The sequence below is a fragment of the Cyprinodon variegatus genome, unplaced genomic scaffold (assembly GCF_000732505.1).
Source record: "Cyprinodon variegatus isolate N-32 unplaced genomic scaffold, C_variegatus-1.0 Scaffold400, whole genome shotgun sequence".
Classification (NCBI taxonomy): Eukaryota; Metazoa; Chordata; class Actinopteri; order Cyprinodontiformes; family Cyprinodontidae; genus Cyprinodon; species Cyprinodon variegatus.
Window position 1 is genome coordinate 203,542 of NW_015150853.1, and position 26,455 is coordinate 229,996.

A 26,455-nucleotide genomic window follows, 5' to 3' on the forward strand; every position below is an offset into this window, starting at 1 on the left:
TGTATTTGAAGTGTAAATGAAATGTATTGGAAAAAAAGTTTATTGTTTTACTATATTGGAAAATGATTATATATATATATCTATATATATTTATATATATAGATATATATATATATATATATATATATAGATATAGATATATATCTATATATATATAGTTTTGATCTCTTAAACTTAGGTTTGCCAAAGCAAAACCAAGTTTTCAACAATAAACTTCCTCAGTTTTCTCCCATTGGAAGCATGTAGCGGCGTATAAAATCCTATTATCACATTTCGCGCCTGTTCCTGTGGTCACGTGACATCCTACCTCCTCCAACTTTCGCGCCACTCTCACAGCCCGCCCCCCTCCGCCGAAAGACGCAACGCGATTGGTCGCTGAGGTTGTCAGAGTGGCGCCAGTTCTTGCAGCGCGACCAGGAGAAGTGCTGGCTGCATGTGAATGAATCCACCGCTTCGCTTTTAAAAAAGTAGTCAAAAACCGTTCAGAAAACGCTTTGCTTCGGCTGCAGCTGAAAGTTTTTCAAGACTCGCTTTCTTTGACGCTCAACTCTACAGACATGGCTCGTAAGGATTATGCGGCAGAGAAAGGTAAATGTGATCTACAAACAACATGGCAGCAACAGGTTGTTCATAGTGAATACCGGTTAAAAATAGTCCTCTTTTTGGTGAGAGGGTTATAAAAATAAAATGATTTTATTAAATAGTCGAGTCTGCGTCTGTTTAGATGAGTAACTAGTAGGATCCTGTGATAATATGCGCTGTTTTGAGAGATTTTTGTAGATTTCATTAATATATATATATATATATGTATATATATATATATACGAATGTAAGTAATTAAAATGACCTTAAGGAGAGTTTCTTTTTAACTTTTCTGAGTGTGATCAGCCCTGCTGTTAGTGGAGCAGCTGTGTGTGAGGCGCTGACTGCTCTGTGACCCGGATGGATCCTTAAACAAAGGAGCAGGCGCCACTCAGCAGCCACATGTTCCACCAGAACCTCCCTTTACTGCAGCATCTCTTCTGGCCTGGGCCACTTAAACCTTCCATAACACAAACACTAGTTTTATTTAAGTGTATTACTATGGGACATCTGCAATGTGTGCAAATCAAACAGTCGATAACTTTACAGAGGCTGACCAACATGGCTTTAAACGCAGCAGATTGCCTGTTTATGCTGAATATTTCACTCTTCTAATCATTTTCCTGTATTTAAGGCTCCATAACTCGGTAGTGTGGATCGACACGCATGGATGTGTCCTCCTGCGTGGCTAACAAGTGAGCTAACTGCTGCTGGTCGATGAGCCATTTTGTATTTAGCGCTGCGCTGCTGACGGTGTTATATGGATCAGCAGCAGAGTTCAACTATTTAATCCGGAAAATGTTTCTGTATCACAATACTGGGTTGAGTTCAGCATAGGAAACGGTCTTCTATAGGCATTTATACGTTATTTAGTGTTATTAGTCAAAACAGACACTGTTTGCTATTGGCTCAGATGACTGGACTGAAGTTGGCTTCCGATTCGATGCTTCCGGTGAAACTTTAAAGGGCTTTCAGGTTTTATTTATCAGTAAACATCTATGTTCAAACTGTCACTTTTTTCCCTACACAAATGATGTGGAACCAAATAAAGCTCTAGTTTAAATGTTAAGTGCTTGTTGCTGCATTGCCCTGTGCCGTTAGATTATGATTTTATCTATTGTAGAAGCATTTTCTCCAGTTATTTAGGGAGAAATATAGTGGTGATTTCTTAAAAAATTGCATACATTTGATAAGGAGGTATTTTTATTGTAGCTGGTAGCTGGGTTTGTTTTTTTTTTTCCATGACTAATGGAGACAGATTCACTGGAATTACTCCAATCTTTATATTTATCTTCATCTAAGACTTTCTAATCTACACCGGTGTCTATTGGAAGAGATTTGTTTTGTTGACTGACCACTTCTTTAAATGGTGAGATTTTATTAAGAGTTATGATTTATTTATATATATATATATATATATATATATATATATAGTTTGAACTACATTAATATATTCTTGTACAATTAATTCATTATAGAAAATCACATAAGAGAGCAGTTTTTAAGATGCCTGTGAAATTTCTCTTAGGTGGCAGGAAGTTGATGTTCCATCGGTGTGTGCTCTTTTTTTTTTCAAGCCTTTGTGCTTCAGAGGGACAGAAGCTGCCACAGTCAGAAGCTGTGCAATGACCAGTGAATAGATGAGCGATGAAATTAGCTTAACCAAAGGACAGGCTGTTTTCTGTCTGTGTTGTAATTACCGGTAGTGTGGATTATCACTTTGGCCAAAAAAAATAAATTTCCATTAGCCCACCTTTAAATCACAGTTTTGACTGACCATTTCCAGGATAGAATTGATATTGCTTTCGAATCAAATGAAGCCATGTTTTGTGACTTTTGTAAATGTAAAATAATGTAAATTCCTTTATTGTCCAACAATGGGGAAATTCACTCTCTGCATTTAACCCAGCCCCTTGGGGAGCGGTGGGCTGCCATTGTGCGGCACCTGGGGAGCAGTGTGGGGTTAGGTGTCTTGCTCAGGGACCCAGAGTGCAGGCTGTGGGATCCCACTGGGTACTTGCAACCTTCTAAAAGCAAAAGCGCACTGCTCTAACCCACTAGGCCAAACACTCCCACGAAAAGATTTTTGTGAATAAAAGGACAAAATATTAAACCAGACATTCTTTCAAGTTCCTTTTGTATTTAGACAGAGCTGCAGCTACAGATATTTTTAGTAAATGTTTTGAACCTATTGCACATTTTGATTGAAACATGTTAACCATGTTCCTAAAAGTAAATCTAAAGCTCTACCTGGACTCTTTGATAATTAAATCACTAATATTAATCTGATAAATAGTTTTAATCCAAGTTTAGACTCCTAAATGGAGCCCTGCTAAAAAATAATCAATTTCTATTAAGTCAAATCTGAATCCATTATTCTAGTTTGTCTTCTTTTTTTATATACAAGAATTCCTATTGTGTCAAATGGCATGCCAAAATCAAGAAGTGTTTGAATTATTTGTCACCAGGTCATTCTTTAGAAACATTTATAGACTTGAAAGTTTTTATTTTTAGTTCAACCTGTTTTATAAATATCGGAATCTGTAACCAGTGCAGAATAATTTAGTTTAGGGCAAATAAACATAATGATTTTTCCTTTTTAAAGTACGACTGATTGCGAAACAGATAAAACTAAAAACGGGCTAACACTTTGACTTCAGCCTCCTAAATACTCAGATTAAGCCATAATTTCAATTAGAAGCCTAATTTCTCCTTAATTTCGGACACGGTGCTTGGATTGAAGCAGACGCGGCTCCTCCTCCGAACAAAGCAACAGCATCAACCTGTAGAAACCTAAAGTCTCATCCATCCAGCTGTTAGAAACCTGCGTTATTAAACTTGAGCGTATCCTCCTCTGTGCGTGGATCGCTCTCTGCTCCAGCAGAAGATGGCTGAGCTCTGAAAACAACAACCGGTTCTGCTTTTATGCGCGGAAGGATCGCGGAGGGATACCACAGTGACGGGGCAGAGAAGCCATGTGCTGCTTTGTTTACAATAACATCCTTGAACATGGAAATTAACCAGCAGCGCTGGCCGTTTTCTCCCGCGGCGTCAAAAGTAAGTAGAGTATTTAAAGAGCCGTTCGAGTAGCTGTTTCCTTCATCTCAACGCGGAAGTGGGGATTGTTTTTAGTTGCAGCTCTTTGGAGAAGTGAGGGGATATTTCCTTAAGAGAAAACGGGTAGTGGAGCGCGCGCCTGTTGTTGTATTTACCTTCTCAGCCCGGAGCGATCAGCGCTGCAGCTGCTGCTTATTTCGCTCTAAAACTCTGATAGTAGGTCCGCTCCAGCTGTAATATGCTTCATAATGTGCAGCAGAGGCGGTTTGTGCTTTACTGTAGCAATAGTGACTCATCGAGATTACAGGATGCCATGTTACTCAACAAAGGGGTGGGGGGGTGGGGGGTGCAGGACAACAAATGAGCTCTCAGCATGAAGGCCCTCTGCTGTTGTTGGGTTTTAGGTATTTCTGCTGCTTTAAACACAAATTGCTTCTCTCTTCTGTGAGTTAGATACAATAAGGTAAAATGTCTAGTTTGCTGTTTTTTTTTTTTGTTTTTACTGAAGTGGATATTTTTCTGTGTTTTGCAGAGAAATGCAAAAGGTTTTTGCAAGAGTTTTACACAGAGGATGACAATGGGAAGAAAGTGTTTAAATATGGAGCACAGCTGGTGAGTATATTTAATAAAATGTGGTATTTGTTAAAAAGTAAAAGTGAAACGGGTTTCATTTTAAGTTTTGTATCTGTGTTTTGATTTTCCCTTGTCAGCACGTCATGTCTGCTAATTATTAGTCCAGTAATTAAATTCATCATTGCAGCTTTTCCTTTTTTATTTTATCCATAGCATATCCATTGTGTACTTTGATGTTGCTTCTTGAATTTGATAAATATTTAATAGTGGGAAGGGAATTCTTTCTGATTTGTAGCATAAACAGGAATGATTTTGACTGTTTAATTAAATAATTGTTTTACTACATTTAAAAAGATATGAGATATTGTGGTGGTTTGTAAGAAATCCTAAAAGGATTGGAGAATCTAGTGTTGGTCCATAAAAAAATAAAATAAATGAAATCTTGTTTTAGGTGATATTCTTAGACTATTTTACAGTTTAGAGTCCAGCATTGCTAGAATATAGTATTTCTTTTTTCTGTCACCTTAATCCCATAAATTCAAATAGTTTTTAATGAGTCATATTATTAATCTTTGGAATTTTGTTAGAGCACAAGACATTTAACTAAATCTAATGCAAGACAGAACATCAGAGTGGACGTAGGGTAGTGTCTCTGTTGGAAGCGTCAACCAGTCTAGATGGTGTTTGTGTTTTTGGATGAGTCTAATTGCTGGTCTGCTCAGGTGGCTTTGGCTCACCGGGAGCAGGTCTCTCTCTTTATTGAGCTGGACGATGTGGCAGAGGAGGACCCTGAGCTGGTGGAGAGTGTGTGTGAGAACGCCAAGCGTTACACGGACCTGTTTGCTGACGCTGTCCATGAGCTGCTGCCAGAATACAAAGAACGAGATGTAAGCAGTTAAAAAATAAAAGCCACGCATTAAGAATTTTACATCAAGCTAGTTGTGCTAATGTTTTTTTTTCTTTTCTTTCTCTTTTAGGTGGTGGCCAAAGACTCTCTGGATGTGTATATAGAGCACAGGTTGATGATGGAGCAGAGGGGGCGTGACCCTGCTGACACCAGGAACCCCCGTAACCAGTACCCACCTGAACTCATGAGGAGATTGTGAGTTGAAACATTTTTGATTGTTTTTTTATGCAGAACTGATGCTCATGATCTATAATCTTTATTTTCTCCTCCATCTACAGCGAGCTCTACTTTAAGGCTCCCAGCACTTCTAAGCCGAAGGTGGTGCGCGACATCCGCGCCGACAGCATCGGCCACCTGGTCGCAGTTCGAGGAATCGTGACCCGAGCCACCGAGGTGAAGCCAATGATGGCTGTGGCTACGTACACCTGTGACCAGTGTGGGGCTGAGACATACCAACCGGTAAGACTCCTTCCGCCCACATGTAGGAGCAACATGGACAATAGATCTAAGAGCTGCTCTGTGTTCATCAGATCCAGTCTCCCTCCTTCATGCCTCTCATCATGTGCCCCAGCCAAGAATGCGTCACCAACAAGTCTGGAGGTCGGCTTTACCTGCAGACCAGAGGCTCCAAATTCGTCAAGTTTCAGGAGCTGCGAATCCAGGAGCATGTAAGCTATTATAGTTAGATTGGCTTCCTGTATCTCTATATCTAAATTTTTTTTCAACATATGTAAATAAGCTGAAATGAACAGTAATGAGTTATTTCTTTGAGTGCTTCATGCAGTACTGGTTAATGTCTACTAAATCAGTTGGGTATATATATATACTTGTTAAGTTTGTGGTTCCCTAACCTTTTACACCTTTTACATGTTAGTTTTGTATTTCTCTTTTTGTATAACATGTTTTGTTATATATTCATTTTTGAATCAAGTTTTTTACACTTGAACATTACTAGTTTTTTTTTTTTTTTTAGCTTCTCCTTCTCCTACTGCTGCTCTAATTATTTAAACCACTGGTATTCCAAAAAAGGTTAAACAATCCACTGGACTTTGTTTCCATGTTTGAAGATGTTTCGCTTCCCATCCAGGAAGGTTTTTCAATTCAAAGTGTCAGAAATAATGTTGCGTTCAAGGCTTAATGGAGTGGACCAAAAACACTTTGTTTTGAACCAGACGAGCGGGTCCACCCCTCTGGAATGAGTTATTTGTTGGCATGTAATACCCGATACCTGCCTATGTCTCTGAAAGGGGGTCGGTAGTGTTATTAAAAGCAAAAACTGTTAGGAACCGATCGCAGAACCCTGTGGTACTCCAATAGTGCATGCAGTGAAATTTCAGCAGTATTTATAGATACTTTTTTCTCTAATAAGACATTTTAAGTTACGCATGAAACTTTAAGTAAACGAGGTGCAGCTTTTATCCGTCCGTGAATACAGCTCATCTATAAATAGTCCGTTTCTGTATTTTATCTCAAATTTTATTAGCAATAATCAATAAAGTATCAAATCTATATTTTGCATTTCTTTGTCTCTTTATCTTTGACTATTGCCATTTCTGCTGGAACCAGGTAACCTGAACTGGGATGCTGCATTTTCTGGTTAAAATAATCAGGTTTTTAATAATGGAGTGTAATAATGTGTAATTTAGACCTCAGGAATATGAGATCCGTCTCTAGATGGAGAACAGGTGTTTCTCAACACCTTCCGCTCATTCGCTGTGTTTTGTTCTACAGAGTGACCAGGTGCCTGTTGGAAACATTCCCAGAAGCATGACGGTGTACGCTCGTGGTGAAAACACACGCCTTGCTCAGCCTGGGGACCATGTAGCCATCACTGGGATCTTCCTGCCTCTGCTGCGTACAGGATTCAGTCAAGCTGTGCAGGTAAGCTCCTGTTTTAAACCATCATTACAGCACTTTGTTCTCCATGGTCTAAAGTTTCCTTTTTTTTTCTTTTTTTTAAACAAATTTAAAAAATCCTTTTTTAGGGACTTCTGTCAGAAACCTACCTTGAGGCTCATAGCATCACACTCATGAACAAAACGGAGGATGATGAGCTTGATAACGAGGAGCTGACTGAAGAGGAGCTTCGCAGCATCACAGGTCAGGATCTGCGTTGGGATATACGGCTGCGGTGCAACATGTCCTCCTTTCTATAACTAAAGCTCCTGTTTTTGGCTTCAGATGAAGGATTTTATGATAAGCTAGCTGGCTCGATCGCACCAGAGATCTATGGGCACGAGGACGTGAAGAAGGCACTGCTCCTCCTTCTGGTCGGGGGAGTGCAACAAGCACCAAAAGGCATGAAAATCAGAGGTGAGCAGAAACTGAACTATCTGATGATTTTCATGAAATAAAACAAGAATACATTTAAAGTTTAAAGTAGTTTTTTGGTTTTTCCTCTAAACATAATTACCCTCATACAGAGTTGTAATAACAGCGTCACTTTTCCTGTCTTTCGCTCTGTCCCTGAAGGCAACATAAATATCTGCTTGATGGGAGATCCAGGCGTTGCCAAGTCCCAGCTGTTGTCCTACATCGACCGCCTGGCTCCAAGAAGTGAGTCCCGTCTCCTGTTTAATATTTTATCTCCACTTCCCATTAAGGCCTGCAGTGAAATATTAACTTGTGGTTTTTGCTGCTTTTCCAAGTCAATCTTTGACCACTAATGAGCAGAACTATCAGAAACATAACTCATTACACACATTTCAAATAAATCAGTCTTTATTAGGATTTGGTTCTTTACTGCATTAGATTTTTTGAAAAGTCTTTCTCTGTGTAGCTCTTTCAGCCAGCTAACTAGCAGTATGTAGGGGAGGGGCAACTTGAATTTTCTTTAAGGCAGTTTTAGCAGTTTGTCATCGGTAAATTCTCCCTTCAGTCTTTTCAGCTTTTAATTTCCTGCTTTCTGTTCTGGTTTCAGGTCAGTATACCACGGGTCGGGGGTCGTCCGGCGTGGGTCTCACTGCTGCAGTAATGAAAGACCCTCTGACCGGAGAAATGACTTTAGAGGGCGGCGCCTTGGTGCTGGCTGACCTGGGCGTCTGCTGCATTGACGAGTTTGACAAGATGGCCGACGCTGACCGTACAGCCATCCATGAGGTCATGGAGCAGCAGACCATTTCCATCGCTAAGGTACGGCTCCCTACCAGACATCCACCAGGGGAATAATCCAGAAATGTACGTCGGTCGAGTTTCTAATGGCACTCTTTACAGGCCGGCATCATGACCTCCCTCAACGCTCGCTGCTCTATCCTGGCCGCTGCCAATCCCGCCTACGGCCGCTACAACCCGCGGAAGAGCATCGAGCAGAACATTCAGCTGCCGGCCGCCCTGCTGTCACGTTTCGATTTGCTCTGGCTCATCCAGGACAAACCGGACGCAGACGCCGACCTGCGTCTGGCGCAGCACATCACCTACGTCCATCAGCACTCCCGCCAGCCGCCCACTCACTTCACCCCCATCGACATGAAACTCATGAGGTATTTCCTGCAGCAAGGTCACCTTCCATATGTAGGTAACATTAGCTAAAAATGTGACTTAATTTGTTCACTTCAGGCGTTACATCGCTCTGTGTAAGAAGCGCCAGCCCGTCGTACCGGAGTCACTGGCGGATTACATCACTGCTGCTTATGTAGAGATGAGGAAAGAGGCCCGAGTCAGCAAAGACACCACCTTCACCTCTGCTCGTACCCTGCTCTCCATCCTACGCCTCGCCACTGCGCTGGTGAGGATTGCGATCGCACTTGTTGGACATTGTCTCGCAAAAATAATTTCATGCAACATAATTTGGTTCTGCTGATTTTTCAAGTTTTTGGTCATGTGTGCGATAAAGTGCTTACAGTGCAGGTAGTGATGATAACCTGGTCTACTGCAGTGTGAGCACTTCTTTCTCACACTGGACAGACTCCTCAGATCTCCCTGAATACCCACCATGACAGCGTATATGGCTAAAACATAAGGAAAACCATCCACAGTAGATATTTGCTTGCACTTTGCCATTGATTCTCCAGCAATCCCTCAAACTGAACATGCATTTGGAGGAGGTGGAGAGGGAAAAACTCCTTTTAACAGGAAGAACCCTTCAGCAGAATCAGGCTCAATGTTAGCGGCCATCTGCTGAGGCCCGCTGGAGTTCAAGGAGACGGAAGCAGACACACAAAACGAACATAGGGGACCTCATCTATAAATACTTTTTTGTTAGGAAAGGTAACAGTAAACTACTTCCACAGGTGGCTCTGTCTAGGAATGAAACGGCTAAGCAAGCATGCCCAGTGACAGTTTCCACTGGCAGCAGAAAACCAAAGATGAGTCAAGTAGACCTTGAACTGATTAGATTTGTGTCCCTGGTCTACATTTATGTTATAGATTGAAGTTTATCATGATTCCAAAATGATACATTGCTGAATTAGACAGTAATTCCATAATTTTTGGAATATGTTTATTTAAACTGGTTAGTTCCTAGAAAAGCTAGAAGAAAAAAGTGTTTGTAAAAGTTAAGTGTAACGGTTGTGATGTTTTCCAGCCCATCCTGCAGCGGTCTGCCTCTGGTTGTCAAAAGTGCTGTTTGTGCAGGTAGCGTTCATCAATCTACTGCAAAACCAGCACTTCAGGTAAACAGGTGGTTGCTGTACCGCATGCAGATGGCCACTAGGTGGCACTCTGCTGCCAACAGAATAGCTGTGTTCCTAACATCTTTGGTTTTGGTGAACAGCTCTGATGTTTTATTCCTTCAGAATCCTCTGGTCTGGTTCTGGTCAGCTTTGCTGGGTGGGCAGTCAGCCTGTGTTCAATCAGAACAGCTGTGCAAACCCATGCAAAACTGACCATGGCCAGCGCAGTCACAGAGATGTCAGACCTTTATTTTTGTGGTTTCTGCTCACCACTTGTGGAGAGACTAGCTGGTTTTGAGAGGCGGAGACTTGGGCAATTGCCGGCCATCCCAGAGGGCATTGCACTTGTCTCGGTCTGACAGTGCCGGCACAGCGCAGCCCACACAGACACGGATCCAGATGAATGCTTTGAAGTTGCTTCATTTGCATCCCTCTCTAAATCACTTGCACCCCACCTCCTCAGACCCGACTTCGGATGATGGACACAGTGGAGAAAGAAGACGTGAACGAGGCGATGAGGCTGATGGAGATGTCCAAGGATTCCCTCCAAGCTGACAAGTCCAGCACTGCCAGGTTGGTGTTGGATCCTAATGACTGGGATCAGTGGGCTCCATGTGGGACGTGTGCTGGCTCAGTCTGCTTTTATGGTCTTCTGGTGTTTTCATCACAGTAGCTGTTTGTGCTGGAGGAAGCTATAAAACCTCTCTGGGTTTATATGGAGCTCTGTTCATGGAAACGAGCAACGTGTTCACACTCCGTCATGCTTGTTCTGCACTTGGAGCGCTTTCAAAATAGAAAACATGTTTTGTATTTTTGTTGGGCGGAAAAGGGGAAACTTTTACAATCTATAAATCATAGGCACTTTATAATGTTCTCTGATCGTGGATGCAAATTTATACCAATTGTTTGAATTCTCTGGAATTATTACATTTAATTTTACATTTAATATTTGCTGTGCCACTAGCTACATTTTAAGCAATACATTTTTAGTAAACTGAGGGGTAATTGTCCTTTTTATTTATCTGGAAAAAATGTAGAATTGTAACTAAAAGCTCAACTAAAATTATATTAAGCTGTAATAAACCAGTAATGTGCTCTGCTGTGCTTCGTATCCTTACAGAGCCTCAAAGCTACGTGTTTACAATCTCCTAGTCTAAAGAACTCCCATATTTTTTATCTTTTAAAAGCATTTAAGCTCCTGATTGTCTTTGTTGATGTTTTAAAAACGTATTAAGATGGGTTGCTTCATGATTCTAGGATAAAACTAACATCTAAACTCCTCTTTTAGGACCCAGCGCCCAGCAGACGTAATCTTCTCTCTGGTGCGTGAGCTCGCCACAGAGGGCGCAGCGGGCCGCGGGGGATCAGGTGGCGTGGTCCGCATGGCCGAAGCAGAGCAGCGCTGCGTCTCCCGCGGGTTCACTCCTGCCCAGTTCCAGGAGGCGCTGGAGGAGTACGAGGAGCTGAACGTGTGGCAGATCAACCAGGCCCGTACCAGGATCACCTTCGTCTGAACCATCCTGGATCCGCCTTCCACCAGGATCAGCTGTGGTTCCTCCCTCTGCTTTTTGTAACTTAAGTCGGGCATAACAAGGACTTCCTTTTACTTTCATGCCTGAGTGTTTCTCTGCTCTTTGGGACCCATTGCTTTATATGTTCAGGAAACCTGCTCTCTATTAAACTGCCTGTAAATATGTAAGTCAGAACATAGTAGAATCTGCAGTTGAAAGCATCTAGTTCATATTAAGAATTTCTGTACATTAATGTTCATTGCACTCTAATGCAAATCAGGTGAGTGAAGTTATTGTTTCGCCTTGTATTTTAGGAGATATAATAAATGCTTCTGTATGAACCACTGGTTTTCAGTTTGACTTTTTTATGCACATTGAAAGTTTGAAGAAAAAAAAATTCAACACCTGGTAGTTTTCAGCTACAGCAGCCGGCGGGGCTTACTCACGGTGCTGAAAGTAGCAATTACTCTTAGCCTTGTCTGCATTTTTTCTTTTTCTTTTTCTTTTTCTTTTTTGTATGAAAAGTCAGCTTTTTTTGTGTGATGAACCCACAAAAAACGCAAATCTGAGGTGGATTTTGGGAGAAAAAAAAAGATGCATGGTTTACTTAACATTTATTTTCATGCCTTAGTTAAATTGGCTGTCTTTACACTCTTTATCCAGTTTCTAAATATTTGTTACTCAGTGTTTGAGTCTGGTTAACCTGCTGCATGTCTTTTAACATTTTCCTTAAACACTTTTAAAACTCTGTTCATTAGTTTATGCATACAAACTTAAATGAAACTTAAGCGGATAACCTCTGAACCAATTATCGTGTCAAAGGGATGAAAGGGGGCACATCCTGTCAGTCTGAGTAAAAGCTGCATCTAGGAGAGAAACAGGAATAAGCACTGATAAAAATGGCTCTACTCTCATCTATAATCTAATGATGGCAGCAGTCCAGCAGATATTTCTGTCCAGGATGGTGTAAAGGAAACGGAACAGATGAAGCTACTATGATGAGGAAAAACCGGAGTGCATCACGTTTAACTAAGAAATACTGAGGAATGGGAGAACAGAAGTGGAATGGAGCACAATGATGTAAAGTGGACCCCATGTCTATTGCAGCATAACTACAGAGATCCAGCGGGTTAAATAAGCATTGAAAACACTACAATTTACCTCAGTAAATATAATTCTGGAGGTGCTATTGATAACATTTTCACCAGATGCTGGTAACATTCCACACAAAATAAATCAAACCATAGATGTCCAGAAATTAAGTTAGTAGTAGTAAAGTAGTAAAGTGACATGAAAAGGAAAAAGTATTAAACACACTAAAATGTATTTCTTTCTTTAAACAAAGTAAGCAATGACAGCTTCAAGATGCCTCCTCTATGGAGAAATTAGTCACATACATTGCTCAGGTGTGATTTTTGGCCCATTCTTCCACACAGTCATCAAATCTTGAAGGTTTCATGGGCTTCTATGAACTCAGATCTTGAGTTCTTTCCATAGATTTTCTATTGGATTCAAGTCAGGCGATTGGCATTCTAGAAGCTTTATTTTCTTTCTCTGAAACCAATTAAGAGTATCCTTGGATGTGTGTTTGGGGTCATTGTCTTGCCAAAATGTCCACCCACGTTTCATGTTCATCATCCTGCAAGATGGCAGCAGATTTTTTATCAAGAATGTCTCTGTGCATTTATCCATTCATCCATCGTTCAATTATTTGAAGTTTGCCTATACCCTATGCTGAAAAACAGCCCCACGCCATGATGTTCTTACCTCCAAGCTTCTCTGTATTTGGGCTGATGTGCAGTGCCATTTGACCTCCAAACATCATGTCCATTAAGAGATCCAAAGAGCATTCTCCCAGCATTTCACAAATTTTGTGCAGCAAACCAAAAACAAGCTTAAACATGCTTTTTGTTCAGCAAAAGAGTCGTGTGTGGTGAGCATGCATACAGGCCATGGTGGTTTTACTTACTGTTTTCTTTGAAACTATTGTACCTGCTAATTCCCGGTATTTCTGAAGCTCTCCAAAGGTGATATTTGGCTTTTGGAAACCTCTTCTGATAAGTTTTTTCACCACTCTGTCAGATATCTTGTGAGAAGCACCTGGTCATGGTGGGTTTATGGTGAATGATGTTCTTTCCTCTTTAGACTTATGGCCTCAATAGTGCTTACATTCAGAAGTTAAGAAATCATTCTGTAACCAATGCCATTATTTGCAGCAATATGGTTGCAATGGTCTTGAGAAAGCTCTTTCCTTTTATCTATCATGAGATGTTTCTGATACCAGAGACATCATATAGGCCATCAATTGGGACTGAAACAGCTAATAGAAGTTTGCACTGACAAGGCGCAGGATTGCTTTTTAATTCTTGAGATTTCAGCTGGTGTCTTGGTTTCCATGCCTTACAGCACCTTCTTATCTTCACGTGTTCAAAACTTTTTCCCTGCGCTATTTCACTTTATTACACAGCTTAATTTCTGGACAACTATGGTTTGATTTCTTTGTATGTGTTGGTTGCATGGATTGTTGCAGACACCTGGTGAAAATGTCCTGCCAATAGCACCTCTAGAGCAGAAAAAAATGGTGCTGTTTAATACTTATTTCACCCGCTTTAACTTACCGTAGTATGCATATTTCTTACCAAAGGCATTAGAAATATGTACTCAACTTCATTTGGAAAGTTCGACATGCTTGTTCATTTTATGATATAGATTGACTTTGAACTTGTGACGCCTATCCATTTTCAGCCACTTCTTTCTTTAGATTGCTGGCTCCACCACTTAATCTGAGTCTATGTTGTACTATTCAAATTATTTACCCAGTTTCTGCATGGGTATGTGTCTTTTGTTCATGGTGTGAAAACTGTGCAAAAAAAGTCTGTTTTTATGCTTGGAATGACAGCTATGTACAGGAACGCTGTATAATTAGTACTTTAAATGTATCATAGAACATGCAGGGACAAAAGTGGGAAATGCAGCTGTTTTGATAGCCATCTTGTCCCACAGCAGCTAGAAAAACAGGTGTTCTTAAAGCTAAAATAACTACTTTTAAGAACCAACCATGTTCGGAAAACCTGGAAATCCTATAAATATATGTTTATGGTTTTGATCTGTGCTTCTTTTTTTACAGCTTTTTTTTTTTTTTTCTGCTGAGGCACACTTTCAGTAGACAGCATTTTCACTATGATTGTATGTAGCTGCTCCCAGCAGGTGATGATTTCCTTCCAGACCTAATGGGGAGTTTCCATTTGAAGTCTTGTTCTTTATGGCTTTGGTCCAGAGGCTTTTTATTCCTAATTGGTGCCGCAGGGCTTCACTTTAAACAATATCTAGAATGAAGAGAAAGAGGAGGAGAAAGGATTTTGGTTTGAAAGTCAGGGGAAATCTAATTGGACAGAGGATAAAGTTACAGAATGGATGACAGAGGGGTTAGATATTTAGCTCAGTGGGTTCTGCTGGTTCAGTGAAGACAGCGACCTTGCCTGGTAAGTGAAACATGTTCATGTTTTTGGTTTAATTCATAAAGCTTCTCTATAAGGAATCTTTTTGAAGTAATATTAATTAGAAAAAAATCCATTATATAGAAAAGCATGGTCTCTTATGCCCTGATCTCCAACAATAAGCTGTTGCTCACTGTTTCTTTATCCTGCACAGATCTAGGGAAGACAGCCTTCGTATACCCAGCTCCTTGTGTGGATTTTNGACAGTTTCCACTGGCAGCAGAAAACCAAAGATGAGTCAAGTAGACCTTGAATTGATTAGATTTGTGTCCCTGGTCTACATTTATGTTATAGATTGAAGTTTATCATGATTCCAAAATGATACATTGCTGAATTAGACAGTAATTCCATAATTTTTGGAATATGTTTATTTAAACTGGTTAGTTTCTAGAAAAATAGAGAAAAAAAGTGTTTGTAAAAGTTAAGTGTAACGGTTGTGATGTTTTTCAGCCCATCCTGCAGCGGTCTGCCTCTGGTTGTCAAAAGTGCTGTTTGTGCAGGTAGCGTTCATCAATCTACTGCAAAACCAGCACTTCAGGTGAACAGGTGGTTGCTGTACCGCATGCAGATGGCCACTAGGTGGCACTCTGCTGCCAACAGAATAGCTGTGTTCCTAACATCTTTGGTTTTGGTGAACAGCTCTGATGTTTTATTCCTTCAGAATCCTCTGGTCTGGTTCTGGTCAGCTTTGCTGGGTGGGCAGTCAGCCTGTGTTCAATCAGAACAGCTGTGCAAACCCATGCAAAACTGACCATGGCCAGCGCAGTCACAGAGATGTCAGACCTTTATTTTTGTGGTTTCTGCTCACCACTTGTGGAGAGACTAGCTGGTTTTGAGAGGCGGAGACTTGGGCAATTGCCGGCCATCCCAGAGGGCATTGCACTTGTCTCGGTCTGACAGTGCCGGCACAGCGCAGCCCACACAGACACGGATCCAGATGAACGCTTTGAAGTTGCTTTATTTGCATCCCTCTCTAAATCACTTGCACCCCACCTCCTCAGACCCGACTTCGGATGATGGACACAGTGGAGAAAGAAGACGTGAACGAGGCGATGAGGCTGATGGAGATGTCCAAGGATTCCCTCCAAGCTGACAAGTCCAGCACTGCCAGGTTGGTGTTGGATCCTAATGACTGGGATCAGTGGGCTCCATGTGGGATGTGTGCTGGCTCAGTCTGTTTTTATGGTCTTCTGGTGTTTTCATCACAGTAGCTGTTTGTGCTGGAGGAAGCTATAAAACCTCTCTGGGTTTATATGGAGCTCTGTTCATGGAAACGAGCAACGTGTTCACACTCCGTCATGCTTGTTCTGCACTTGGAGCGCTTTCAAAATAGAAAACATGTTTTGTATTTTTGTTGGGCGGAAAAGGGGAAACTTTTACAATCTATAAATCATAGGCACTTTATAATGTTCTCTGATCGTGGATGCAAATTTATACCAATTGTTTGAATTCTCTGGAATTATTACATTTAATTTTACATTTAATATTTGCTGTGCCACTAGCTACATTTTAAGCAATACATTTTTAGTAAACTGAGGGGTAATTGTCCTTTTTATTTATCTGGAAAAAATGTAGAATTGTAACTAAAAGCTCAACTAAAATTATATTAAGCTGTAATAAACCAGTAATGTGCTCTGCTGTGCTTCGTATCCTTACAGAGCCTCAAAGCTACGTGTTTACAATCTCCTAGTCTAAAGAACTCCCATATTTTTTATCTTTTAAAAGCATTTAAGCTCCTGATTGTCTTTGTTGATGTTTTAAAAACGTATTAAGATGGGTTGCTTTATGATTCTGGGATAAAACTAACATCTAAACTCCTCTTTTAGGACCCAGCGCCCAGCAGACGTAATCTTCTCTCTGGTGCGTGAGCTCGCCACAGAGGGCGCAGGGGGCCGCGGGGGATCAGGTGGCGTGGTCCGCATGGCCGAAGCAGAGCAGCGCTGCGTCTCCCGCGGGTTCACTCCTGCCCAGTTCCAGGAGGCGCTGGAGGAGTACGAGGAGCTGAACGTGTGGCAGATCAACCAGGCCCGTACCAGGATCACCTTCGTCTGAACCATCCTGGATCCGCCTTCCACCAGGATCAGCTGTGGTTCCTCCCTCTGCTTTTTGTAACTTAAGTCGGGCATAACAAGGACTTCCTTTTACTTTCATGCCTGAGTGTTTCTCTGCTCTTTGGGACCCATTGCTTTATATGTTCAGGAAACCTGCTCTCTATTAAACTGCCTGTAAATATGTAAGTCAGAACATAGTAGTATCTGCAGTTGAAAGCATCTAGTTCATATTAAGAATTTCTGTACATTAATGTTCATTGCACTCTAATGCAAATCAGGTGAGTGAAGTTATTGTTTCGCCTTGTATTTTAGGAGATATAATAAATGCTTCTGTATGAACCACTGGTTTTCAGTTTGACTTTTTTATGCACATTGAAAGTTTGAAGAAAAAAAAATTCAACACCTGGTAGTTTTCAGCTACAGCAGCCGGCGGGGCTTACTCACGGTGCTGAAAGTAGCAATTACTCTTAGCCTTGTCTGCATTTTTTCTTTTTCTTTTTCTTTTTCTTTTTTGTATGAAAAGTCAGCTTTTTTTGTGTGATGAACCCACAAAAAACGCAAATCTGAGGTGGATTTTGGGAGAAAAAAAAAGATGCATGGTTTACTTTTTAACATTTATTTTCATGCCTTAGTTAAATTGGCTGTCTTTACACTCTTTATCCAGTTTCTAAATATTTGTTACTCAGTGTTTGAGTCTGGTTAACCTGCTGCATGTCTTTTAACATTTTCCTTAAACACTTTTAAAACTCTGTTCATTAGTTTATGCATACAAACTTAAATGAAACTTAAGCGGATAACCTCTGAACCAATTATCGTGTCAAAGGGATGAAAGGGGGCACATCCTGTCAGTCTGAGTAAAAGCTGCATCTAGGAGAGAAACAGGAATAAGCACTGATAAAAATGGCTCTACTCTCATCTATAATCTAATGATGGCAGCAGTCCAGCTGATATTTCTGTCCAGGATGGTGTAAAGGAAACGGAACAGATGAAGCTACTATGATGAGGAAAAACCGGAGTGCATCACGTTTAACTAAGAAATACTGAGGAATGGGAGAACAGAAGTGGAATGGAGCACAATGATGTAAAGTGGACCCCATGTCTATTGCAGCATAACTACAGAGATCCAGCGGGTTAAATAAGCATTGAAAACACTACAATTTACCTCAGTAAATATAATTCTGGAGGTGCTATTGATAACATTTTCACCAGATGCTGGTAACATTCCACACAAAAGAAATCAAACCATAGATGTCCAGACATTAAGTTATATGTAGTAAAGTGACATGAAAAGGAAAAAGTATTAAACACACTAAAATGTATTTCTTTCTTTAAACAAAGTAAGCAATGACAGCTTCAAGATGCCTCCTCTATGGAGAAATTAGTCACATACATTGCTCAGGTGTGATTTTTGGCCCATTCTTCCACACAGTCATCAAATCTTGAAGGTTTCATGGGCTTCTATGAACTCAGATCTTGAGTTCTTTCCATAGATTTTCTATTGGATTCAAGTCAGGCGATTGGCATTCTAGAAGCTTTATTTTCTTTCTCTGAAACCAATTAAGAGTATCCTTGGATGTGTGTTTGGGGTCTTTGTCTTGCCAAAATGTCTGCCCACGTTTCATGTTCATCATCCTGCAAGATGGCAGCAGATTTTTTATCAAGAATGTCTCTGTGCATTTATCCATTCATCCATCGTTCAATTATTTGAAGTTTGCCTATACCCTATGCTGAAAAACAGCCCCACGCCATGATGTTCTTACCTCCAAGCTTCTCTGTATTTGGGCTGATGTGCAGTGCCATTTGACCTCCAAACATCATGTCCATTAAGAGATCCAAAGAGCATTCTCCCAGCATTTCACAAATTTTGTGCAGCAAACCGAAAACAAGCTTAAACATGCTTTTTGTTCAGCAAAAGAGTCGTGTGTGGTGAGCATGCATACAGGCCATGGTGGTTTTACTTACTGTTTTCTTTGAAACTATTGTACCTGCTAATTCCCGGTATTTCTGAAGCTCTCCAAAGGTGATATTTGGCTTTTGGAAACCTCTTCTGATAAGTTTTTTCACCACTCTGTCAGATATCTTGTGAGAAGCACCTGGTCATGGTGGGTTTATGGTGAATGATGTTCTTTCCTCTTTAGACTTATGGCCTCAATAGTGCTTACATTCAGAAGTTAAGAAATCATTCTGTAACCAATGCCATTATTTGCAGCAATATGGTTGCAATGGTCTTGAGAAAGCTCTTTCCTTTTATCTATCATGAGATGTTTCTGATACCAGAGACATCATATAGGCCATCAATTGGGACTGAAACAGCTAATAGAAGTTTGCACTGACAAGGCGCAGGATTGCTTTTTAATTCTTGAGATTTCAGCTGGTGTCTTGGTTTCCATGCCTTACAGCACCTTCTTATCTTCACGTGTTCAAAACTTTTTCCCTGCGCTATTTCACTTTATTACACAGCTTAATTTCTGGACAACTATGGTTTGATTTCTTTGTATGTGTTGGTTGCATGGATTGTTGCAGACACCTGGTGAAAATGTCCTGCCAATAGCACCTCTAGAGCAGAAAAAAATGGTGCTGTTTAATACTTATTTCACCCGCTTTAACTTACCGTAGTATGCATATTTCTTACCAAAGGCATTAGAAATATGTACTCAACTTCATTTGGAAAGTTCGACATGCTTGTTCATTTTATGATATAGATTGACTTTGAACTTGTGACGCCTATCCATTTTCAGCCACTTCTTTCTTTAGATTGCTGGCTCCACCACTTAATCTGAGTCTATGTTGTACTATTCAATTTATTTACCAGGTTTCTGCATGGGTATGTGTCTTTTGTTCATGGTGTGAAAACTGTGCAAAAAAAGTCTGTTTTTATGCTTGGAATGACAGCTATGTACAGGAACGCTGTATAATTAGTACTTTAAATGTATCATAGAACATGCAGGGACAAAATTGGGAAATGCAGCTGTTTTGATAGCCATCTTGTCCCACAGCAGCTAGAAAAACAGGTGTTCTTAAAGCTAAAATAACTACTTTTAAGAACCAACCATGTTCGGAAAACCTGGAAATCCTATAAATATATGTTTATGGTTTTGATCTGTGCTTCTTTTTTTACAGCTTTTTTTTTTTTTTTCTGCTGAGGCACACTTTCAGTAGACAGCATTTTCACTATGATTGTATGTAGCTGCTCCCAGCAGGTGATGATTTCCTTCCAGACCTAATGGGGAGTTTCCATTTGAAGTCTTGTTCTTTATGGCTTTGGTCCAGAGGCTTTTTATTCCTAATTGGTGCCGCAGGGCTTCACTTTAAACAATATCTAGAATGAAGAGAAAGAGGAGGAGAAAGGATTTTGGTTTGAAAGTCAGGGGAAATCTAATTGGACAGAGGATAAAGTTACAGAATGGATGACAGAGGGGTTAGATATTTAGCTCAGTGGGTTCTGCTGGTTCAGTGAAGACAGCGACCTTGCCTGGTAAGTGAAACATGTTCATGTTTTTGGTTTAATTCATAAAGCTTCTCTATAAGGAATCTTTTTGAAGTAATATTAATTAGAAAAAAATCCATTATATAGAAAAGCATGGTCTCTTATGCCCTGATCTCCAACAATAAGCTGTTGCTCACTGTTTCTTTATCCTGCACAGATCTAGGGAAGACAGCCTTCGTATACCCAGCTCCTTGTGTGGATTTTTTTTACAGACTGGAAGTTGGCTGAGATTTTATCCTTATATGCTTTTAAGTTGAAAATGAAAGAATTTGGAACGCCTTCAGTTGTCTGTCATTGTTTTACTTGATGTGCTTCTTTATGTATTTAATTTAATTCATTTCAGTTCTGTATGTAACTTTACTGGCTCTTGGCCAGGACTCCCTTGAAAAAGAGGTTTTTAATCTTAATGGTATTTTTTTCCTGATTAAATAAAGTTGAATGAAAATAAAAATAGTATTTAATCTGTTTTTCTAAGGTTTGGTATCAATTAAGGGTTTTTATGTTAAATACAAATAATACAATATCTGGACCATTGGATTAAAAATGTCTGTGTAAATTGCATGTTCATCAATAATTTTTTTCCCCTTATAATTTTTTTTTTTTTTTTTTTTTTTTTTTGCAGGTTCAACATGATTTCTTCACATGGCTCGCTGGGGCCACTATGCTGTCTTCTTCTTCTCTCAGGTCTGTTATTCTTCTCTTCTCTTTGTAGTTTTGGTTGGAAACCATTTATCACAGATAAATCTAATTCCTTTTGTAGGCCTGATAGATGCCAAATCTTTGCTGGGGGCCATCAAACAGGAAGGTAAAAAAAAGAGATTCTAATATCATAAAACAGCTTTTTATTCATTTTTTTTTTTTTTTTAAATGGTGGTTTTTATATTTTTTTCTAACAGGGATGGTGCCTTTGAGCGATGTGAGCATTCGCTCTGAGAAAGCCAACGACTTCCTGTCTCACTCAAGGCCAAGGCGTAATGCGGACCCCAGGTGGTACAGAGGAAACCCAGACTTTCAGGCGTACTACAGATACTACAGCAGCATCGGACACACTGAGGGGGTGAGAGGCTGCTTTATTGACCTAAATCTGTTTTCACAGATTAAATTCACAGCTTAGATTAGATGTAGGTCATGTTTTTGGTCTGTATATTTCTTGAGTAGTTTAAAGTTTTCTGTAAGTGGAGGTAGGTTGTATGTAGAACGGGGAACACAGCACTGATTTTCTCTCTCTCCTTGCAGCTCTATGAGATCGACAAACTCCGGATGCTCTACCAGCAGATGAGGTACCTGGAGCATACATATGGCCCCAATGCTTCTTATTTCCAGAGCAAACTGGGTGTACCAATGATCATGTGCGACCCAGTCACAGATAAAAGGTGCAAGTATGCTCCTCCACCTCCTCCTCCTCCAATGAAAGGAATCCCAAAGCCCACGGATCAACCAGAAACCCCTCCTTCTCTTCCTCACCCTCCGGCCATTTCTCAGGCGGACGTTCTTTTCCTGTGCAACAGCAAGGACCCCCTCTGCAAGCCACACATCGTCTACCTGCCTTCCGGGGCTGTTCCGGTGCTATGCGACCCTCGTTATCATCCTCACTGTACCCCCCAGAAAGCCCCACCGCCCCCTCTGATGGTCCATAAGCACCCTCATCCAAAGAAGGCTCCCATGCCTCCACCGGTTCTGGTCAAGAAGTCTCCCCCTCCGGCACCCATCCGCGTCTTCAAGGGTATGGAGTACGACTGTGACCCCTACTGGGACCCCGACTGCCTTATTGACAATCCTCCAAGACCCATCAAGGGGAAGATTATGGGTCCCCCACCACCACCACCTCCCCCACCCGAAGAGGAAGAAGCAGAGGAGGAACACGTAGAAGAACCGGCACCTCCTCCGTCCAAAGAGAAGAAACACGGCTTCTACCCGTACCCTTACTACCACCCCCACTCCTACGACCCCAGGGACGACCTGTACGACCCGGCCCGCTTCCAGTACCCACAGCCTGATGATGCTGCCGACGAGCCCGCTGAGGAGAACAAATGAGGGGTCATTCAAGTGCCTTCCATGAACTTTGACTGAAACCTTCATCTAATGTCGCAGAAATGTGCAAAAAGAGAATTGAGTTGCTGTGATAAAAACTTACTGTATTTATCTTCACAATGTAAAAAAAAAGAGCAGTTTTCAGCCAATGTTTGAGTAATGAGGCAATAAAAAGAGAGAAACGTTGTTTTCATCAGTTAATGGGTTGTATTAGGACTTTTAAAAAGGTGCAAGATGATGCAGAGAAAAGGTTTGCTCCTCCCAGAGCCACATGGCAGCTAAAAACAAACCTTGTAAACGACCAACACAGGAGGAGGGGTCATTATGTTGGTTTCTGCTGTGCATTTAATACCCAAACAAACGCTTACTCAGGTTATCTACCAAACTCTGCAGCTCTACGAGGCTTCCTGTTCTGCCACGTATACCTGTCTGCCTCAGACCTCTGCAGGCGGTCACACAGCAGGAACGCTACTTCAGAAATACACCAGCTGACTGTAAAGGTTTACCCTGATAATAAACCTGCAGCTCACTCAACGGTCTTTATAATAACTATAATTAGTTCCTGTTAAAAAAAAACAAGAGACGACACTCAAAAATTCCATGAAAAAAAAGCATTTATTACTTACAGAAACATGAAACAATAAAACAAAGTGGGTAAAGTAACGTCCGTGCTCAGTGATCTCTGCTGCCAGGAGACCAGAGAGGCTTTAAACTGATTTGTGTGGCCGAATGCTCCTTAGAAAGGGTTGTGGTTGAAGATAAACTGAAATGAAATCTTTTCTTTTTTTTTTTTATCTGATCAGATCACAAACAGAGAACAAAAAATAGTGCGTTAGCCCCCCTCCCCCATCGCTTCGTCAGCTCAAAAGAAGAGTCCTCTCATCCTCCGGCCGATGCCCTGCCTGTCGTACAGAACGTTGAACTTGTTGATGAACTGGTTCATACTGTTGCAGGTCTTGGTGATGGTGCCTAAGTAGGCCATGAGGCCCACATCGTTACATTGCTGCAGGAAACACACAGAGGTTCAGTAGAAAACTGTTTTAGAAAGAGGGAAATGGCAAAAGGAAATGCTCATCTGAACAATATGCTCATATTTCTTTACATAAAACACTAACAGGGCTCTGATGAGTTCCTACTGTTACATAAAACCTTAAATGTTGTTATATTAAGCTAGAAACTTTCTATACAAACCATTAACATATTTCTGACATAAATGTTAATTTAGCCCTTCACTAAGATATCTTTAACATATCTAATGATATAATGACCCTTTGTGTCTCAATGTTGTTTTTATTGACTTACTTTGGCAACTGAAAATTATTATTTTATATAAACTAGACCTCACACTGAGTATTCATTATTCAGACTGCTGATAAAATAATAGAATTCACTGGAATTATAGTTATAATCTGTAATAATATTTATCTGTATTTTCTTCTTTATATATAAAATGTAATAATTAAATTTAGAAACCAGTTTCCTTTTTGGCAGTAATATAGGAAGTATGCTGATCTGATTATTTATCTCCATGGATATCTTTAAATAGAGATAGAGGAAAACCTGCATATTATAGTCCAGTAAAAACTTTTTTTTTTATAGGTAAGACAAAATGTTCATGAGTTGCAGTGTGGTGGATGGAGCTCAGATTTTGGTGTTTTAACACTTTTTGTCATTTTGTTAAAACAAAGATGAAGATGATGTTCTGACCTGACATCAATGACTCCTATTCAAAAATCTGTGATGCAAGAAATTAGAAAATCCAGTGCTTTTCCTTAAAAAATAAGGACATTTCAATGTGACCCCAAACTTTTCAATGGTACTGTAAATGATGCACACATTGCTTTTGAAAGATTATTGTATTTGTGATATTTGTTGCGGATAGCAAAATTTACCAAAATAAGAGATATCTACACGGATTTTACATTATTTCCCACCGTTTTATTGTGTTTCTACTGAGGGAATTTGTAGTTCAGAGCCCAAAATCCGCCGCTAACCCACAATAAGTTTCCTACTGGAGAGGAGGAGCAAACCTTTAGGGGAGTGGCGGCCTAGTAGTTAGGGTATAGAGCTTCGAATCCTGAGGTTCTGAGTTCGAGCCCCACTCCCACTCTGGCTCCCTGAGCAAGACCCTTAACCCTACACTGCTCCCCAGGTGGATGGGTTAAATGCAGAGAGCTCATTTCGTTACTCTTGTGACAGTATAGTGACCATGAAAGCAAAAATTCTTCACTAATGGTGAAATGTCATTCTAGCATCACAATCGCTCTGACGGTCTCTAATTTTTACACGGTTTCAAAGTTTAGGCAGGTAACTGTGATAACCAGCTGTTATTTCCAGACGAATCTTTAAACCCCAAATCCTGACTCAGTTCTTTAAAATGTTGGCATTTTAAAATAACCAGCTGGTCTTAATAAATCTTCCTCTTAAAGCTTTAACTCTGCTCCGATTACAGGTATCTATAGATTAGCGTGAGGAGCGTTCACAAGCACCGCTGGTGGTTAAAAATAGCGTTATGAAAACAACAGCAGGGAAATGAGGGCATCTCTGGTCTCTGATCCTATGGACATGTTCATGTGTGCATCAGGTAAACACTAAAGGGAGCATCTTTGTTCCAAATTTAAACTGAAAATGAAAATAAATGATTAACTCACATCATAGAAGTCGGTTTTGAATTTAATGGTGCTAAGGACTGGCAGTCTGTGGCAAAGGGCGTTTGCTTCTCGCAGGATCTCATGGTTGAACGGCACCTCTCCTGTGACACAGAGAAAAAAAAAACAGAGATTCAGGGATGCTTTTAACCCTTTAAAGCCTAGACCGGGAAATAATTGACAAGTCTCCTTTTCAAAAAATTCGAAAATATTTATTTTTTTGAATTTTTATAAAATTTAACTTACTGACAAAGGAAATAAATAAAAAATGATGATATATTTGCATCAATTTTGAGATACAAGTTATTTTTTTATCAGATTTTTTTCATTGTCTCTTCATGACATGTGTCTGATTGTGTATGTCTGATAAAAAATGTCCCACTGATGATGCAGAGCTCTCAAAACCTCATGTATCAAATATGATAAAGAATTGAGATCTTCTCAAAGTGGAACTCGTTATTATGGAGGCGTGTTAGAAAGAAACAAAAAGGATAATAAATCTTTGCAGCTCCTTCAAACATTGATTTCTACATATTTTCCTCCCTGTTCCCTTATAAATAAGCTTGTTTACCTGCTTCGACGGCTTTGACGTACTCTAAAATGATCTTTACTCGGCTGTGGAGCATCTTTATAGCGCTGTGCTGGGCGATAAGGTGTTCAGCCACTAACAGAAGAAACACAGACCAATCAGTGTCAGAACATATGACATGATGAAAGATAATGGTTCATATATTCTGTGCTGTAGGAAAAAAAAAAGATTAGCGTTACTAAAAAACAGACTTCAAATCTGCCTGATTTTAGCTTGTTTGCTTCCTCTGCTACTAATTTAAAAAGGTAACCAGACTGCAGGTCACCACAGATCAGATGTAACCAAATATTCACAGTTCTGTTTTGCATTCAACTGCTTTTGTTTAAATAGAAAAAAAACCTTTTAACAGAAAACAGAATTACCAGTGGAGTTTTCTCCAGTTCCGGTGGCTGTCATTCGAGCCACATGGTCGACACCGATCCTCTCTGCTTCCTCTGTGGCTAAGGTGTAAGTCAGCTCAGCAAACAACATGGTGGCCTGATGAAAAACTCAATAAGTTACCAGGTTTTTGCAGAAGGGAAATAAACCATCTGAGGCTGCGTTACAATCTCACCTCTCCACTGATGATGTCTATCACTGATTCATAAACACTAACAGGAAGCTGGAGGAGAGAAGATGACAGCAGGAATCAAAATGAAACTCCTTCACCTTACAGCTGATTCTGACTTTTAAAGGCAGATGAACTTACGTCGGTGTGTTTGGTCATCGGGTTGAGTTTGAGGAAGAGGGGGCTCTCAATGATCTCACACACCTGGTGCAAAAGAAAACAAACGTGTTCCTGATTTAGATATTCATTAATGAATAGCAGCAGATGGAAGCAGTCCAATCAGATTCTCTGATCACTGATTATTCTTTAATTGAGGCATTGGTGCATTTACAAACCTGTTTATGGATGTGTATATCTGACGGGTC

At 40.4% G+C, this 26,455-nt stretch overlaps 3 protein-coding genes across 4 annotated transcripts; 2 read left to right on the forward strand and 1 right to left on the reverse strand.

Moving 5' to 3' along the window:
* Positions 1-366: 366 nt before the first annotated feature.
* mcm7 (minichromosome maintenance complex component 7) lies at positions 367-17,130 on the forward strand. Of its 2 annotated transcripts, none has more exons than XM_015387652.1 (15): positions 367-588; positions 4,172-4,251; positions 4,935-5,099; positions 5,190-5,314; positions 5,398-5,578; positions 5,650-5,787; positions 6,851-7,000; positions 7,105-7,219; positions 7,301-7,432; positions 7,592-7,675; positions 8,040-8,251; positions 8,333-8,598; positions 8,675-8,843; positions 10,193-10,302; positions 16,564-17,130. In XM_015387652.1, the coding sequence occupies exons 1-15, from the start codon at positions 558-560 to the stop codon at positions 16,787-16,789; spliced, it is 2,184 nt and encodes a 727-aa protein (XP_015243138.1). In that variant the 5' UTR covers positions 367-557; the 3' UTR covers positions 16,790-17,130. The 2 variants fall into 2 exon arrangements, with proteins under 2 accessions (XP_015243138.1, XP_015243137.1); XM_015387651.1 differs by lacking the exon at positions 16,564-17,130 and adding an exon at positions 11,018-11,584 and having other exon boundaries at positions 558-588.
* Positions 17,131-20,036: 2,906 nt separating this feature from the next.
* On the forward strand, positions 20,037-22,411 carry LOC107092933 (extensin-like). Its single transcript, XM_015387653.1, has 5 exons — positions 20,037-20,263; positions 20,898-20,959; positions 21,036-21,080; positions 21,172-21,332; positions 21,512-22,411. Exons 2-5 carry the CDS (start codon positions 20,905-20,907, stop codon positions 22,307-22,309), a joined length of 1,059 nt encoding a protein of 352 aa, XP_015243139.1. The 5' UTR covers positions 20,037-20,263; positions 20,898-20,904; the 3' UTR covers positions 22,310-22,411.
* A 676-nt stretch (positions 22,412-23,087) lies between these two features.
* cops6 (COP9 signalosome subunit 6) lies at positions 23,088-26,449 on the reverse strand. The gene is made up of 7 exons (XM_015387639.1): positions 26,426-26,449; positions 26,232-26,294; positions 26,097-26,144; positions 25,906-26,020; positions 25,526-25,618; positions 24,958-25,058; positions 23,088-23,309 (listed from the first exon to the last, which is right to left on the reverse strand). The coding sequence occupies exons 2-7, from the start codon at positions 26,247-26,249 to the stop codon at positions 23,169-23,171; spliced, it is 516 nt and encodes a 171-aa protein (XP_015243125.1). The 5' UTR covers positions 26,250-26,294; positions 26,426-26,449; the 3' UTR covers positions 23,088-23,168.
* Between the last annotated feature and the right edge of the window lie 6 nt (positions 26,450-26,455).

What these genes read in the sequence shown, in the direction of transcription:
- mcm7 (XM_015387652.1), top strand. Translation starts at nt 558, where the DNA reads ATGGCTCGTAAGGATTATGCGGCAGAGAAAG. An exon ending in AAAAGGCATGAAAATCAGAG is followed by an intron (nt 7,433 to 7,591) that starts GTGAGCAGAAAC and finishes CTGTCCCTGAAG; the next exon opens with GCAACATAAATATCTGCTTG. An exon ending in AGACCATTTCCATCGCTAAG is followed by an intron (nt 8,252 to 8,332) that starts GTACGGCTCCCT and finishes CACTCTTTACAG; the next exon opens with GCCGGCATCATGACCTCCCT.
- LOC107092933 (XM_015387653.1), top strand. Translation starts at nt 20,905, where the DNA reads ATGATTTCTTCACATGGCTCGCTGGGGCCACTATGCTGTCTTCTTCTT. An exon ending in GGGGGCCATCAAACAGGAAG is followed by an intron (nt 21,081 to 21,171) that starts GTAAAAAAAAGA and finishes TTTTTCTAACAG; the next exon opens with GGATGGTGCCTTTGAGCGAT. An exon ending in GCATCGGACACACTGAGGGG is followed by an intron (nt 21,333 to 21,511) that starts GTGAGAGGCTGC and finishes CTCTCCTTGCAG; the next exon opens with CTCTATGAGATCGACAAACT.
- cops6 (XM_015387639.1), bottom strand. An exon ending in CGTCAAAGCCGTCGAAGCAG is followed by an intron (nt 25,059 to 25,525) that starts GTAAACAAGCTT and finishes TCTGTGTCACAG; the next exon opens with GAGAGGTGCCGTTCAACCAT. An exon ending in TCAAAACCGACTTCTATGAT is followed by an intron (nt 23,310 to 24,957) that starts GTGAGTTAATCA and finishes TGTTTCCTGCAG; the next exon opens with CAATGTAACGATGTGGGCCT.